Below are 16292 nucleotides of genomic sequence, written 5' to 3'. Positions count from 1 at the left end.
ATGCTAGGTTATCACTGACTTAGATATAATAAAATGCCATGAACAGAGAAGACACCTTCCAACAACATGCCTCTTTGTAAGAAACTTCCTCACCAGAGGTGGGGAAAATGGAAACACATTTACAGGCCAGACCATTAGCTAGAGGGAAATGTTAAAATACAAAAATCAACTGATAACAATTGAAATAACTCAAATATGCTAAAAGGTATAAAATATGTACTTGAGCAACTTGGAACCAAGGTAGGAGAATAAAAGAATTGGGCTCAGGGCAGAAGAGGAGAACTGGAAAGTCATCAACCTGGGGACAGTGAAAATGGAGAGGAGAAATGGCAGAGATAAGCCGTGTAGAGACACAATAAAGAAACCCGAGGGCTGAGTGGGCTCCTAAACCTGAGGTTAATGATACATGATAGTGTCTTCTCCATTGTGGCAATTCCCAGGAAGAGGCCTCCAGAGCCACAGTCAAGCAAGGGCCCCCGCTTTTTCTAGGGTCGGGGGGAAACTCGTCTCATTTGGACAAGGAAAACCATGGATATATTATTTTATTATTGCAGAGTACCCTGAGCTTCCCCTCTAAATGAATGCACGAATGAACAAATGAATAAGTATCCCTTATGTATATATAAATTTCCCCTTGTAAGGTTGGTAAATTATGGGTCAATACCTAGAATGAAACTCATGAATTAAGTGAAAAACAGTCAATCTGTCTTTTTTATTCAGTAAGTGTAAATAGCTAAAATCAAATTCTTCCCTGTTTTGATAGGAAAGAAATGAAAAGAATTGGAGTCCTGCAAGTGGGGAGGGAAGGAAAGATAGGGTTATCTTCTGGGGAGAATGAAGAAATGGGACCAGAGCAAATGTTTACCAGGGTCACCCACTACCCACAGAATTTAAGGGAAATAGAACTTGGGCCTAGAAGCCTTTCTGTTATACCCTACATGTCTAGCTCTTCTCACGAGATTTATGAAGTTTATGATCTATCATTCTTTTGTGTTTGGTTTTTCTAACAAACTCTAATTTAAGTGGGTCCATTCCTAGAGGAATCATTATTTAAAGCACAGTTGTACCTTATTCTACATATCAGAAGTTTCCTCTGAAAACTGTCAACTCCTCAGCAAAAAGATAAACTATATTCCAAGCAATACTCACTGAACAAAATTTATGACCACCTACTCTGAGCAAGGCACTACAAGTTAACATAATAATCAAAGAGTGCTGACAATACAAAAAAATATGAAAAAATTCTGTAAGATCATTATAACGCATGCCAACTCTTCAAACTCTTTACCAGCACTGCTGACATGTTTCGTCTATTCATTCATTCACTCACTCACTCAAATATTACTGAAAACCTGCTGACTACCAGTCCCTACCCATAAGGAGCTCACCACCCAAAGATAGACAAGTAAACATAATTACCATTGATAAATGCTAAGATAGCAGTATCCTCCAAAGCACAGTGAGATGTGTGTGTATGTGTGTATGTATGTACATATGTGCAAAATTTTGGTGAAATTAATCAGCACTGATCTCTGGGCTATACACTTCACCTAATATTTTCCCTATCACTAAAATATTATCAGCACCCCTCCAGTCTAATGATAAAGATCCTGTACATGGCTGAAACTCACAATGATCACATTTCAAAAAGGTCTCAAATGCTCAGCAAACATTAATCTAAGATCAAAGTACAAGTCTGAGTTTTTGCTCAAGTATAACAAACCACAGTCACATTGATGCCTACCTCCTAGGGAAGAGAGGCTAGACATCTAAGAAGCTTCCCGCTCCACATCAGTCACCTAGAGACTGATGGAAAACTAAAGACCATTGGGAAGCAAGGGGTTCGTGTCTCAACTTGATCCCTCAAAGTCCCTGGGCTGATGCCTTAGCCTCTCTGGGACTCCACATCCTCATCTATCAATAAAAATGCTGAATTAGATGGCTTCCAAAGTTCTTTCCAGCTATTATATTATATTACCCTACCATATCACATTCCTAGCCATTATATATGACTATTATATATATTATATATTATAGTGTGTATATTACACATATTATATATATTATATATAATAATATACTATAGTATATTATTATATATAATATATAATATTGTATATATATTATATATATTGTAGTGTGTGTTGTGTGTGTATATATATATATATATAAATAAAATGGTCTAGATTGTCTATGACTCTAGTTATCCATACTAAACAAACCATTCAACAGTTCAAATGTTTCTCAAGGGCTGCTCGCCCTGTCTGATGCACTCTGCCCTCTCAGTGTGTTGGGTCTAGGTACAGAAGGCATTTTCCTCAGTGTCTCCTCAGAGAACAGAAAGATCCTCACAGCTTTCTTCCTTATATTCACTATGCTTTCTACATAGCCGGAAAACAAAGCCACAGTCCAGAGAGCGGCTTAATAAGGTAGGAACCTTCACATCAGTACTATTTACTTACCTACGTAAGGTAAGTAAATACCTTACCTTACGTAGGTAAGTAAATTTGTTGAGATCACAAAGGAAGGAGAGGATCCCAATATCAACTCTCACGCCTGTCCTTTGGTACATTATCTAGGTTTTTAGGAAAGTCCAGATACACAACTGGGAATATGAGGAACCCTTCTCCACTCACCACCTTATTAACCTGGGGCAAGTAGCAGGGCCACCTAAGCCTTCAGCTGCTGCTTCTGTAAAATGGGTTGCTGCTTTGCCTTAAAGCCAAAAGACAGACTAAATGATATCAAGGAACCTTCAGCACCAGGGTCTGTAATGCTGTAACTTCCCTCTTTGGAGCAGGTCAATTAATTAAAAACCCCACTGACTCTCAAACTAAGGTAAACAAAAGAAGACTTTTTCAGGAATGCACTGGCAAGATTAAAATTCACTCCCACAGAAACACTCTCAAGCAGTGGAAATTAACCCCTTTGTTTAATGGCAGGTATTGAAGGCAAGAGGGCCATGCAGACAGTATGCATGTGACTTTGGTAAAAAACAGAATGGGGACTGATCCCCTTTACACAAAAGACTAACCTTCCTCACATGTCATAAAGCAAGTGAGGTCCTGAAAAGGAAAATAATTACTCTAAAACCCAGCAATGATCACATTACCTCTCTAAGCTCTTGGAAATAAAACCAAAACCCTCAAACTTGTCTGTGAGGCCCAGGGTGATGCAGCCCCTACCTATCTCTCTTTGGGGCCTCATTTTGCACCATTTCCCCCATTTTAGTACTAGCAAGCTCCAACCAAGCTGTTTCTTTTAATTCTTGCCTCAGGCCCTTGGCACTTTACTCTCCCTGGCCTAATTAACACCCACTTATCCTCTAGGTCTCAGCTCCAGTCACACTTCCTCAGTGAATTCTTCTCTGATCCCTCCCCCACCTCTACCTCCACCTCCGTTGTCACCCCACTTCACACACATACACACACGCACGCGCCCACGCACACGCACCCCTTCACCCTGCAGGCCACTTTTCGTTGTTATGTGCTTCCAAAACCACAGGTCTTTCCTTCAGAGAACTTACAAAACAGTCCTATGTCTCAATATTTGATTAATGGCCTCCCAAAGCCTCACTGGACTATAAACTCGATGAGAACAGGGTTGGGTTAAAATTTGCTCATTAATGTCTCCCTAGGACCTGGCACAGAGATGACTGAGTAAATGAATGAAAGATTGACGTGGTTGGTTCATCTGCAAAAATACCGCCTTCTTCCATTTAATCCTAAACTATACACCAGGTCAAATCTGGGGAAAGATATCCGACATCACATTTTACTAGCTTTGGGTACAAAATTGAACTAAGTAGACAAAATTGACAAAAATAACCTAAAAAGGAAAGGGCAGTGAGGGGGATGGAGAATGGCGAGGTCATCCACCTCTCTAGAGCAGGGAAAGGTTGGGAGCACCCATCTCCACAGTCTCCCCCCGACCCGGCCTGCATCTTTATTACTGGCTTGCTCCCAATGTGACCTCCTCCAGAAGTAACCCCCAATCTAAAAAGACTCACCCCAACTAAGCACCATCCCAACTCCTTTTTTGCTTAGCAGCCCCTTCAATTCTATCTGAGAGTTTTGCCAAGTTAAAATCATTCTAAACCTTTACTTTTGGGTTTTCTAGAGCTGTAGGCAATCTGCTATAGGCCATATAAAATAAAACACATTTGACACTAGTTAAAGCATCTGGCAGAACATGAAAGACGCTATTTTCAAGCCCACTATTCACAGCTCCCTAGAAAAGACCTTTTAACCCTTTTCTTTATCACACACTTAGAAAAAAATAAAATGTTTTTAGCATTTCAGATTAATTCAGCTGCAGACAATCAATAATTTGACTACCAGGACTAATGTAAATGCTGCATATATTCCACACTCTCTTAAAAGGACGATAAATGTATAGAATAAGAAATCAGTTATACAAGGATCCCCAACTCAGAAATCTCAATCTGGAATATAAGTGAGAATCACAAGTAAGCCAAAAAACAAAGTCACATTGCTTTTTCTAAAGCCTGTCACAAACCCATGCCCTTTAGCGATGTCTATAAAACACTCTCAGACTCGCTTGGAGTCTATTTAGCCTTATTTTGTATAAAATGTGATATCTAGTTCCTATGCCCATAGTATATTAGACTCATCAGACAGATCATAGGCAGAAGGCAGCTATTGGCAGCTGGTACATTGATAATAATGTCAAAAGCTAACCCAACAGTATGCAACACCTAGAAAGTACTCATGGTAGTCATCATCAAAAACTGACTGAATAAATTAAAACCACTAAAAGACAAAAGACATTTAGCAAGCAGGCACCATCTGCTACATAAGCAGAGATCCCTTTATTCCTTAGGAGCTCCTAAAACTATCCCTGAATTACAGTGAAACTATACAACCAATGTATTCATAATAATAGAGTCTGAGTATTACAGAAAAAAAAGCAAATCATAATCAGTAAATTCTTTAACAAGGCAAAAATGTACATTCATTTTAGGAAGGTTTCCATAAATTACAAAACTGCTTTGATATTTTAAGATGTGATTTTCTAACTCTCTGTAGAAGCTGCCCCAGTGAAATGCCACATTCTCAGACAAGATAAATGCATTACAAGAGTATATCCATCAAGGAGAGCAAATCTGAAATAAACCATCTTTTCCAGTTCTCAAAAGAAAATTAAATTTTATAAGAAAAGAAGAAGTCCAAACAAGCAAATTCTTTAATTTGTCAATAGGACGTGACCGTCTTTAAGACCAAAATATTAAACTAATAAATTAATAAATGAAACATTTTATTCAAAAACTCTAGTTCACACAAACTATTTTCCATAAAGGAATTCTCTATCAATCACAAGTAATCGTGATCCTTTATCAGATGTTTCCAAGTTGTCGAGGACCAGGACTGTTACATCCTTTAATAAATACAGCAATATATTTGATGGTTCTCATTCAACATCTGATTGTTTGGTGGTCCTGGAAATATTTAGGTGATTAACAAAACCAACTTTTTTTTTTTTTTTCTTTGTGGTATGCGGGCCTCTCACTGTTGTGGCCTCTCCCTTTGTGGGGCACAGGCTCCGGACGCGCAGGCCCAGCAGCCATGGCTCACAGGCCTAGCCGCTCCGCGGCATGTGGGATCTTCCCGGACCGGGGCACGAACCCGTGTCCCCTGCATCGGCAGGCGGACTCTCAACCACTGCGCCACCAGGGAAGCCCAAAACCAACTTTTTAAATGTAAAAAAATTTTTTAAAGAAACAATGAATTCCACACTTAAGCCCAACTCAAATCAGTGAGCCAGAAAGGAACTTGAGATCAGCTGTCCCACCCACCTCCCCAGATTTTAAACAAGTAAATATCTAAATATCCAGAGCAGACATTGTCTATTTTCTGCTGAAAGATCACAAAACACAAAGACTCCTCGTCCACTTTCATTATAGACCCCCTTTATAGACCACTTTCATTATAGACCCCCCTTTTTTACTTCTCTTCGCCATCCCCAAAATAAAACAAGGCAACAAAAAAGGCAGCTCTTCCATCTGATTTACAGACATGGCCTACTTTAAGGTGTCCCTTTCTCCCAATCACTCAAGTCAGAAACCTTGAACTTAACCTTCAATTCCCCCACCCCCTCATCTGGTCAGTCCCAAATACAGTCACTCCATCCTCTCTAGCCTCTCCCCCACCGGGCCTTTCTGTTCCCATTGCTACAACCATAAACCAGCCTGGCCACAGATAACAGACACCCCACCTCCCAGCCATGGGAGTATCTGTCCTAAGCAGAGCTCTGCTCCGTCTCCCTGTCATTCATAAACCAGCAGAAGTGAGATCCAAACAGCTTTCCATAGGCCAGTCCCCAACCATGTTTCCAGCCTCCCCTGTGACCTCTCTGCACTGCAAGTATTTTGCCTCACCTGACAGAATGTTGCTATTCCCCAACACTGAAATTTTTCTTTCTTTCCTCCTTCTTCACTCACTCATTCATTCAGCTAAAATTTCTTGTACACCATCTCTATGCCAGGCACTGTGCTGGGTATAGGGATACAGTGGTGAGCAAAAATAGGCAGTACTTGTCCTCACGGAGATCATAAAATTTACTTTTGCTCTTACACACCCTTCAAAAGCTAGTTCAAATATCATAGCCTTTATATCTCTTCCTTTCTTAGATTTCTAATATGTACATTTACAGCTTTTGTCATATATTGCCTTGCAATGTATTGTTTCCACTTCCTTCTTTATGTATCTGTGTATCCCCAAAGCATTAGCACAGTGCTCTGCACCAAAATCTATCCCATCTAAATGTTAAGTTTTCTCTATTTCCAACCGCTTACAACTTTCTTTTAAATTTTGCTTTTTTCACTTCCCATAAAAATGTGTCGAGTCTTTTTTTCTTTTTCTTTGTTTTTTAAGCACGAAGGTGTATTAAGCTGTGGCTAAATAAAGGTCATTTAATTTCAGCTTTGGAATGTGTTTATGAACTTACAAATGAGGACATCTGATGTCTTAGGGATCTACTTCAAACACAATAATGAAGCTGCCCTGTGGTGACTTGGCTGACAAAGAACTTGGACGGCAGACAGCTCCTCATTGGACTCTCGTACAGTCTATTCGGATCCCTCTCTCAGGCTGCCCTTTTAAGACTAGCCCTGTCAGTTTTAACCGAGTCCTCAGCACCTCCGTTAAATTTTGCATTTTCACCAGGCTTATCTCAAGCAAACTGAAAGAACTGAGTAACAATTTGTCCTTATGAAGAGCAGAGACTGACTACCCACTGTGAATGCCTAGGAGGTCAAAACAGCAACTATTTAATAAATCAATATCCTGAAAGTAACAGTTGACTCCAGTGGGTCACAGAATTAAGAACTGACCAGTGAATGTATACAGATATGTCTATTTCCTCATCACGTACACAGCATAGTACTCCTGTTTATGTGCACAGGTGTACACATACACAAGCACACGCCTAAAACTCATGCGTTCAAAACAGAGAGTGGAAAAAGTGGCCCTGAACAATACTGGGTTATTTCTGCAAGGTTAGGATGGGAGGAAGGAGAACAGGGGAAGAAAGTAGAAACCTATACCATCTTTTAAAAGCTAAAGAGTTTTCCAAGTTTTTAGGAGAATTCTATACAGAAATCATTACATCTTATGTTACACCAGTTAAGCAGCAAGAACATTTCACCAGACAGCCTGCAAAAAGTTTTCACAGGCTTATAAAAACTGGGCTTTTGTTCTCATCTCTCCTATTAATATATAATGATAATTAACTCAATTTACTTTCTCTCTCCTTTTTAGGCGGGGCAGTCCACTGAAAGGAGAAAAAGCAAAATTACACCCACAAAAGTGGAGCTGTGGAAAAACATTTTAATTACTATCACACATTCCCAGATACAGCCTGCACACAAATTTGTGCACACAACGTCAGCAGCACATTTACTGCCAAAGCCATCACCACCCAAGTTAGAAGGGCCACGTGAGCCAGGGAGGGGCAAAGCTGTTCTGCACCCTCCCCCCAACCAGGCTCAGGACAACTGGGAACTTGCTGGAAGCATAAGAGCAAGACTTCAGGGCAAATTTACTAGCTCAATGACCTTAAGCTCTACATAACCCTCTCTGGGCCTCAGTTTCCTTATCTATAAAGTGGTGATAATAATAGCACCTAACTCCTAGGGTTGCTCTGAAGATTGAGTTAATGTGTATAAAGGATATAGAACATCGCCTGTCACAGGACTATAAATATCTGTCTATATCATTGCAATTTATAATGAAAGCTAAGGTACCAAATGATGGCCCTAAGGCTCTTATAAGATCACATATCTGTGTACGTATATATGTGCTTAGATGGCATTCAGCTGTCCGTTAAATAAACCTACTTGTTACACATTAAATTTAAAATAAAAACTGAAAAACCAAAAGTGTTTCTTCCTACCTCTATCTAACCTAAATATCCATTCCCACAAGTATTTCCGGGCAAGAGAAGTTTTTCTGTATTTCTCTCAAAGATGTCCTAGGCTCACATTTCAACTCACACCTATGCTACAGGCTACATAAAAGAAATCATTCTTCTATAAATTACTTATCCAAAAATTCCCGGTTGTATTAATATCAGGCTGCTTTAATAAAGTTTAAATGAAAATTGAACATTTTAAAGTATTTAAATCTTCAAGTTAGCTAATTAGTCCTCATTAGAGGCTGCTCATTCTTCCATGCTAAAACATTTGGTGAAATCCTTTGAATCGTTTCAGAAACTGCTTAATATTCAGTCCCCAGAGTATGACCATGAAGGGTTCTCTCCTGCATTTTCAATACCTTTCCTTTGCAAACACAAGGAGAGAAGAAATGAAAATGGACAAGACCTCTACACTCTCCTTTATAGCAAACTGGCTTTCTATGCATAAACATCCAACCCTATACCCATCACCATTAAGAGGGGCACACAAAGGTTATAATAATTAAAATATTTGATTTTGCTAACTTTTGAGCCAAAAAAAATTTGAGCCAAGTTATAAAAAGTAAGCCTCTCTTTAGATTACACGGCCCAATTCCAAAACCAAAGAACTAGCCTTTCTGGAGGGTTGTACATTATTTGCAGCTTAATCACATACAGACAAATCTTTGAAAGGCTCCCTTTTTATGGGGCTACTTTTTTCCCACAAGTGTGTTAGTCTATACGCTGATGTTAATTCTGATCTGTGAAATGATAAACCAAGGACAAATGTATGTTTATTATCAACCACATTTTACTAAAACTGCTCAGGCCTTTATATCAATGTGATAAATTCTGTTTAAAAATCAAGGAGAGGGCTTCCCCGGTGGCGCAGTGGTTGGGAGTCCGCCTGCTGATGCAGGGGACACAGGTTCGTGCCCCGGTCCGGGAAGAACCCACATGCCGCGGAGTAGCTAGGCCCGTGAGCCACGGCCGCTGAACCTGCGCGTCCGGAGCCTGTGCTCCGCAACGGGAGAGGCCACAACAGTGAGACGCCCACGTACCGCAAAAAAAAAAAAAAAAAAAAAATCAAGGAGAAAATTCATACTTTCATTTCTAATAAACAGCCTGACCTCATAAGGCCACTTTGTTAAATTTTCTCCACCAGCTTCTCAGAAGGTTGCCATTTCAATCATAATGCACTAATGTCTCTCCATAGCTAAATAAACATCTGCACAAAACACAGCTGTGTCCAGAATGCCCACAGCCTAATATTTAAAGAGTCTACTTCCTGATTCAAAAATAATAGTTGCATTTCCAGGGTGATAATTTAGTCAGAAAGGCAGTATTTCACTTATACATTCAGCAAATAACTACACAGATACAGGGCTGTACAAGGCCCTGTGTGATTATGCATACTAATATTCCCCTTTCCTTAGAGACATGTACAATCTGATATGATAGTCAAGGTTTTCCTCACCATAAGCCGTCCTCCATAGAAGAACCCAGATATTACTCATCCTTCAGGGGCTTTACAGTCTCTCTCATTCAATACCTCCCTGAAGTGGAGCTGAAGAGATGGATTGCACCACTTCTGTCCCTCTCCCCTTTCTTCTCTCTCCTTCGGCATTTGTCCACCTCTTTGGCTGCTTATTTCCACCTCTTTCCCTTGCTCCTCTCATCCTGGTCATGCCTATGAAATACAGGCCTTGATATTTTTTCTTTCTTCCCAGAAATCACATCATTCTCAAGGCTTTATCATCTCTTTGTGGAAAATTCCCAAATTTAAGGACTTCAAATTTATGTGATATCCAACACTGACGTGCACATCCCTTAAATTCCTTAATTCCAACCTGACCAACACGGAATGCCTGATCTCCCCACTAAAGCCAATTCTTCTGCCCTACTTCTTATTTCAGTCAATGGTCCCAGCAGGTTCACCATGACCCAGGCTGTCTTAAAGACTTCTTTGACCCCTCTTTTTCCTCAGCACCCCACCAACCCACCCACCTGGTGTGTTCCCAAGTCACATGGATTCAGAGCCCTTCTTCCCACCACCATTGCCACCAGTCCTAATCTAGACACTTATTTCTCCCCACTGAACATTTCAGAATTTTTCTAGGTGGGCTCTACCTCCTCTCTAATCCATCTTAAGTGACGATAGCATCATATTAATTTTTTTAGAGAGGATATATGTACTCTGGAACCAGAGGGCTTGGTTTTAAATTCCAGGTCTGCTACTTCTTACTTCTGTGACCTTGGGCAAGTTACCTAACCTCTCTGTACCTTACTCTCATCGTTTGCACACTAAGGATGGTAATAGTAGCTGCCTCAAAACTGTTGTGAACATAAAATAAATTAATAGTTATGGGGCACCTAGAACAGCATCTGGCATGCATTTAAATGCTCAATAAATGTTTGCCATTATTTGCAGTTAGCATAGGTCCAGTCATACCCTGGACTGCCCCCAGATCCTCAAGAGAGTCCCATGGCATACCATGCTGCATTCAATCTGCCCAGCTGACCTTTCAGCTTCCTATCACACAGCCCCACTTGAACCTGTACACACACCAGGCAAATCAGAGGTCTTACTATTCTCTGAACACACGCCAGAGCCTCCCTCCTCATCCTCACTGTTCCCACTTCTGGGATCTCTCATCCCATATCTCTGTCTATCCTTCAAGCCAGTCTTAACTCCTTCATGAAGCCTTTTCTGAACCCCTCAACCAGAAGTGCTCCCCAATGCCCATGAATTCCCCCCAGCACAGGGGTTATGTTACTCTATGGCAGTCATCTTTTCTCTCCGTCTCACTGCAGTCCTGTCTTTCTCCCTGCAGGTTTGGAGCTCCTTGAAGGTAACATATGCATCCATCATCCGTGTATTCACTACATCCTCTAGCCCTGTGAAATATGTTGAGGTGACAAAAAAATGGAGGTGTGGGTGATCAGAACCACAGCCACTACTGTGGCATAGTAGTTAGGCACCTCAAATAAAAAGAAATACACACTCTGCCCAGACTGGAGTCCTCATCATAGTTTTGAATGACATCAAAACTCACAATATAAATTGGATGGTCTCTCCAGCAAGTCTTTCTTTATAGGACACCAGAAATACAGTAGAATCAATATAAGAAGAATGTGGTTTGTAGCCCTATCCTAAAATACTAACATTAAAATCACACAAAAAATTTTCCTCATATATTAATAGTAGAATCAAAAAACCACTGACTACTGACTGTGTTTAGTTGACTAAATGTAATTTTCTGCTAGATCTACCATCTAGCAATCCCAAGAGAAGCAACTTAGACCTCAAGGCCTGGAGCTTGTTCAGTGACATATTAACTTCTGGCACATCACTGAAGAATTAAACATAATGGCATATACACAGTCCGTACCCTCGGACTCATGAGAGGTCCCCAAACCCTACACCCAGAAAAAGAGGGCGACAACAATGCACATTCCCAACAATAGAATGAACACTCCATAAACACTGCTGGCAGTGACATCATCCAGGTACCAGAGGTCAGAGAGCAGGCAGTGCAGTAGTCCATGCTATCTAGGAGCAGAGCTGTAATCTGACACCAGGGATTTAGACCTCTTTGCCCAGCAACTCTGGGCATTCATGAGCCGCAGCAAAGGGCTCTTTCATTCCCACTTTCACTTCAGCCATTCAAGGAGCACCCTGCTCCCAGCACCACTGAGAGAAATGTCCCGAAGACATCAGTTTCAAGAATCCCTATGATTAAGTGAAATTAAAGAATGTTTTCCCTCAAATAAAAGATATGCTCTTGAAGTCTGAGAATACTCTCACTCTTCCAATACCTGGTGGTACCCACAAATCCTTTGGCAGAACTGCCAAAATCCCTCTTAACATGACAAGTCCTAGGAAGCTTACTAAGTAACTATGGTTCATTTAACTATGTTCATTTAATTGCACGTTTGGTTAAGAAAACAAGGAAGTAAAATTAAATGTTTGTTAGAATATGCTGGACAACTCTGAAACACTAGCTCTTTTAATAAAAGGACATAATTATGTCAACTCAGCCTTCTTATTCCTTATTATATGTTGCTTTTATTAAGTAGAGATTTATCTCTCTTTAAGTTTTTACTATACTATACGATATCTTTTTCCTGTAGATCAATGGTCTTTCACAGAAAACAGTTCCCTACTTGTATCTTACACTCTCAAATCCTAATCCCACAGAGGCAGAGTAAACAAAGAATGTAAATTAGCACTCCTATACCACTTCCTCAAAGGCAAAAATAATAATACTGTGAAGCTTGGGGCACCCAAATAAAATAACTCAATAATTTACCACACAGATAAACTCAATACACACACTGCCCTGTACTCTGTAGGTGCTCCAATAAATACTCCATGAACTGATTCACAGGCCTGCTACAGAATCTGGCAAGGACAGAGGGTGCGTCTCCCTGGTCCTGCTCTGGGGAGTGTTAGGAATCCACGGTTGCAGTTTATTGTGGTGGTAGGAAGAACTAATATAGATAGAGGTCTAAAAGAAATGAGGTGACGATAGGTTCAAATTATGTTAACTTTCCCTGCACCTCTCCCCAAGCATCTGAGCCTAAAGAAATTGGATTTGTTGCTTGCACCACGGGGGGAAGGTGAATAAAACTGCCATCAAGGTGCACTGCATTTCCTCACCAAAGAGCCAACAAACTAAATGGTTGAGAAAAAAAAGAAAAAAAGAAAGAAAGAAAGAAACTTACTTTTCATAGACCAGCTCCTCATCGATGGAGAAATAGTGGGTATTTACTGTGCTTTTTGGTCTATTCCTTAAAGTAGCAAAATATAACCGATCTGAAAGACAAGTTTAAAAGACAGGAGAAAACATATGAGAAGTAGGGAAGCTGGGGGCAGGGGGGGTTGCTAATGCAACAAGATCAAAATAACAACCGCCACCCATTATTTAAAGACCCCATTAACACATGGAATTCTTGCAGAGCCCTGATCTCTCCCACAAAGCGACAGAGATCCAAGAGCATACCAGTTAGAGAAGCGAGAAGAGGGCCCGACTGAGAACTCAGCGGTGGGCAGAGCTCCCATATCCCCCTTGTTCAGGCCAGCGGGAGCAGGTAGAAGCTGAGGGTACCCGTAGCACTGGAGATGCAAGTTTGGTTCAGAAATGTCCAGACCTCAGCAGCTGCGGAAGGGGAAGGGAGAGGCCAGAGGCGAGCCTCTCCCCTGCAGCTCCGGAGACTTCAAGAAGAGGAAGGGAGGAGAGACGGGGTTTGTGTCTGGAGATGTCCCGAAAACCGAGTCCAGCAGTAGAAGGATAAAGGCAACCGAAAGGATCCGCACGAGCCGCTGCATGCAGGAGCCCGGGAGAGGCCGGCGCCGTCCCATTATCGGGCGGGGAGGCCTTCCGAGCGTGCTGCAGAGGGAACGAGGGACGCAAGAAAGACAGAGAAGCCGGAAGCAGGGGGTCCTCGGGGAGAGGATAGCACCGAGAGGGGACGAGAGCCCGCGCAGCGACCGCAATACGCTGGGGGCCCAGGAAGAAGCCGGAGACAGTGGTTGGGACGTTGGGGCGAGAAGTGAAAAGAGTTGGGGGCGACGGAGGGTTGGAGGATGCGGGGCGGCTGCTCCTCACCTTTCATGAACTCGCAAGCCCCGATTAGTTCCCCTGACTCCGCTGCCATCTTAAGCGAGATACGCACGGGGGAGGGCTGGGTCCTGGCCAGCTGAGGTCACCCGCCCCCGGGGGCTTCCCCACTGCCCAGGAGCCGGGAAGCTTGCTGTCCCGAACACCAAGCCCGCCCGAGAGAGGCAGCAGGCGCCGAGGGCGGAGGCGGCTGGGGGGTCAGCGCGCAGGGCGCCCCGGGGACATTCCGTGGGGAACCCGAGCACCCTCCGAGCGGGGCGCACACGCCCCGGTCTGTGGCCACTCCGCTTCGGACCCGGCTGCTGCCGCTGCTCCGCCGCCGCCGCCGCCGCGCCTGGGAAACGCAGACCAGCTCTCACGGCCGGGCAAAGTCTTCCCCCGGCTCCCAAAGGGATCATGGAGGAGGAGACTTCTGGCCCCGCTCGCGCCCGTGGCTACTCGTGCGGCAGCGGGCAGGACTCTGGTGCCCGCCGGCTGGCAGCAGCTGCTCCGGCTCCTCCTTCGCCACCTTCTTTCAGCAGCAACTCTTCCTCCTCCTCCTGCCCCTGGGTCCGCCCCCAGACCTTCTTCCCCGCCCTCCTTCAGCCCCCTCCACTTTCACGGCTCCGCGGCCATCCCTTAAAGGGACAGCGCCGCTCCTTTCTCCGCGCCCGCACCGCGCCCCAGTTACCAAGCGCCCCGCGGATCACTAAGAGCCGGTTGCTAAGGCTTTGTTGTCGTCCACCAATTGCTGTACAGGAAACGCGGTCCCGGGCCCTGAGGAGCCGGGCGGGGCCTCCAGACCAGAAAGTTATGAATGAAACGGTGGAGTTGGGAGTGGTCCCGGAGGGCACTGAAGCGGCTTCGCAGGCAAGAATGAGCCCGCGCCCCTCCGTTTTCTGCACGCACTTAGTCTTCTTCCTATTCCAGATTTTTCGTCTGTCTCTCTCATTCTCTACCTCTCTCTCCCCACTCACCCTTGTTCTTCTAAACTCTTGCATGCGCGCGTGGACACACACACACACACACACACACTCTTAAAGCTCTCAGAACTCCGTGCCCCACCTTACCTATAGCTAATCTTTCAACCAACCCCCATCCTCACCACTGACAGACCTCTATCTTTACTAAAAAAAAGAAGCCCTACCTCCTAGCTCAGAAGAACACCTACTGGTTTCCTCTACACATATTGGACTCTGAATTAACTTGTGCTTTGTTCTCACTGGGTAAAAGGTTCCCAGCCGGTTCCCCACGTCCTCTAATTTGGGTCGCCGCTGTGGGCGCAAAATCATCACAAATACCTAACCTTTATGTGGCTCTGGTCCTGGAGGGGGGCGGGGCGGAGGAGCGAGGCCAGCCGGGGGGCAGGGGAGGGAATAGGGGAGAGGGAAGAGGGCCACTTGTCCACGGGGAAAATTATCACAAAAGAATATCTTTACACAGTCTTAGCTGAAGCGCTGCAGAGAGTGGTTCATCTCAAAGAAGCCCTTGACTTGTTTCCGTGAGGCTTCTCGTACAGCTCGAACAACTTTAAAGCAGGGTGTCCTACCGGTGTGCCTAATTAGAGAGCAGTCCCTTCCATATGAAAATGGCGCTACAGACCCATCACCGGAAGAGCATGCGCTCTGAGTGGTTTCTCCAGAAACAGACAGGGATTTGTGCCAGCCTTCGGTTTCGCAGTCGTTTGTTGACCTCTTGGAGAAAGGGGGCGCGCAAGAGAAAGAGTCCACTGGCTTTGAAGGACCGCTCTGAGGTCAGCAAGTAAAGCTCAATCTCTTGGTCTCAACCCGTTAGCTTTGCTGGCTCTCCAAAAAGCTAAAGAGCCCACAGAAAAATGATAAACGAATATTACTTAGATATTCAGAAAAAATATTCTGAACATATCAGTAATTCTAATAGAACATGCCCTTGCAAGACAGTTAAAAGAAAACCTATCCTAACAACCAAATCTTTAAACTCTAAGGTAAGAACCATATAAATTTAAAGCTGGAAGAATCACTAAAGACGACCTCCTACCATCCCCTAATCTTCCCACGAGGAAAGACTATCTCAAAAGAGTTTTTAAAACCGTAAAAGTCCTGAAAATATGAGTTGTCATGAGTGTTCCACTCTGCTGAGATGCAGTCCATGTTTTCCACGCCCCTGGCCATGGCTATGGAATTCTAAAGAATGAAGTATCTCTAAATGTATTGTCCACACTCAACAATTCTTCGAATTTTTTCTGATATTTACTCCCACAAATCGTGTGTCAACAATCATGTTAGCCAATTCATATTA

At 43.2% G+C, this 16292-nt stretch overlaps 1 protein-coding gene across 2 annotated transcripts in view; it reads right to left on the bottom strand.

The window, feature by feature from the left end:
- CDC14A (cell division cycle 14A) overlaps positions 1-15210 on the bottom strand; it is a gene marked incomplete at its 3' end in the record, with an annotated part of 164610 nt that extends 149400 nt beyond the window's left edge. The window contains exons 1-2 of one of the 2 annotated variants that reach the window (XM_079913594.1): positions 15163-15210; positions 13141-13231 (exon numbers count right to left, since the gene is read on the bottom strand). Coding sequence is in view for 1 of the 2 variants with exons in the window: in XM_079913593.1 (XP_079769719.1) it covers positions 13141-13231; positions 14025-14073 (140 nt within the window). Of the gene's footprint in view, positions 1-13140; positions 13232-14024; positions 14581-15162 lie in introns of those variants that run through there. The other variant, XM_079913593.1, reaches the window with a different exon arrangement.
- Positions 15211-16292: the final 1082 nt, after the last annotated feature.

The sequence above is a fragment of the Stenella coeruleoalba genome (genome assembly GCF_951394435.1).
Source record: "Stenella coeruleoalba genome assembly, chromosome: 1".
Taxonomy (NCBI): domain Eukaryota; kingdom Metazoa; phylum Chordata; class Mammalia; order Artiodactyla; family Delphinidae; genus Stenella; species Stenella coeruleoalba.
This window is presented reverse-complemented; position numbering and strand designations above follow the sequence as displayed.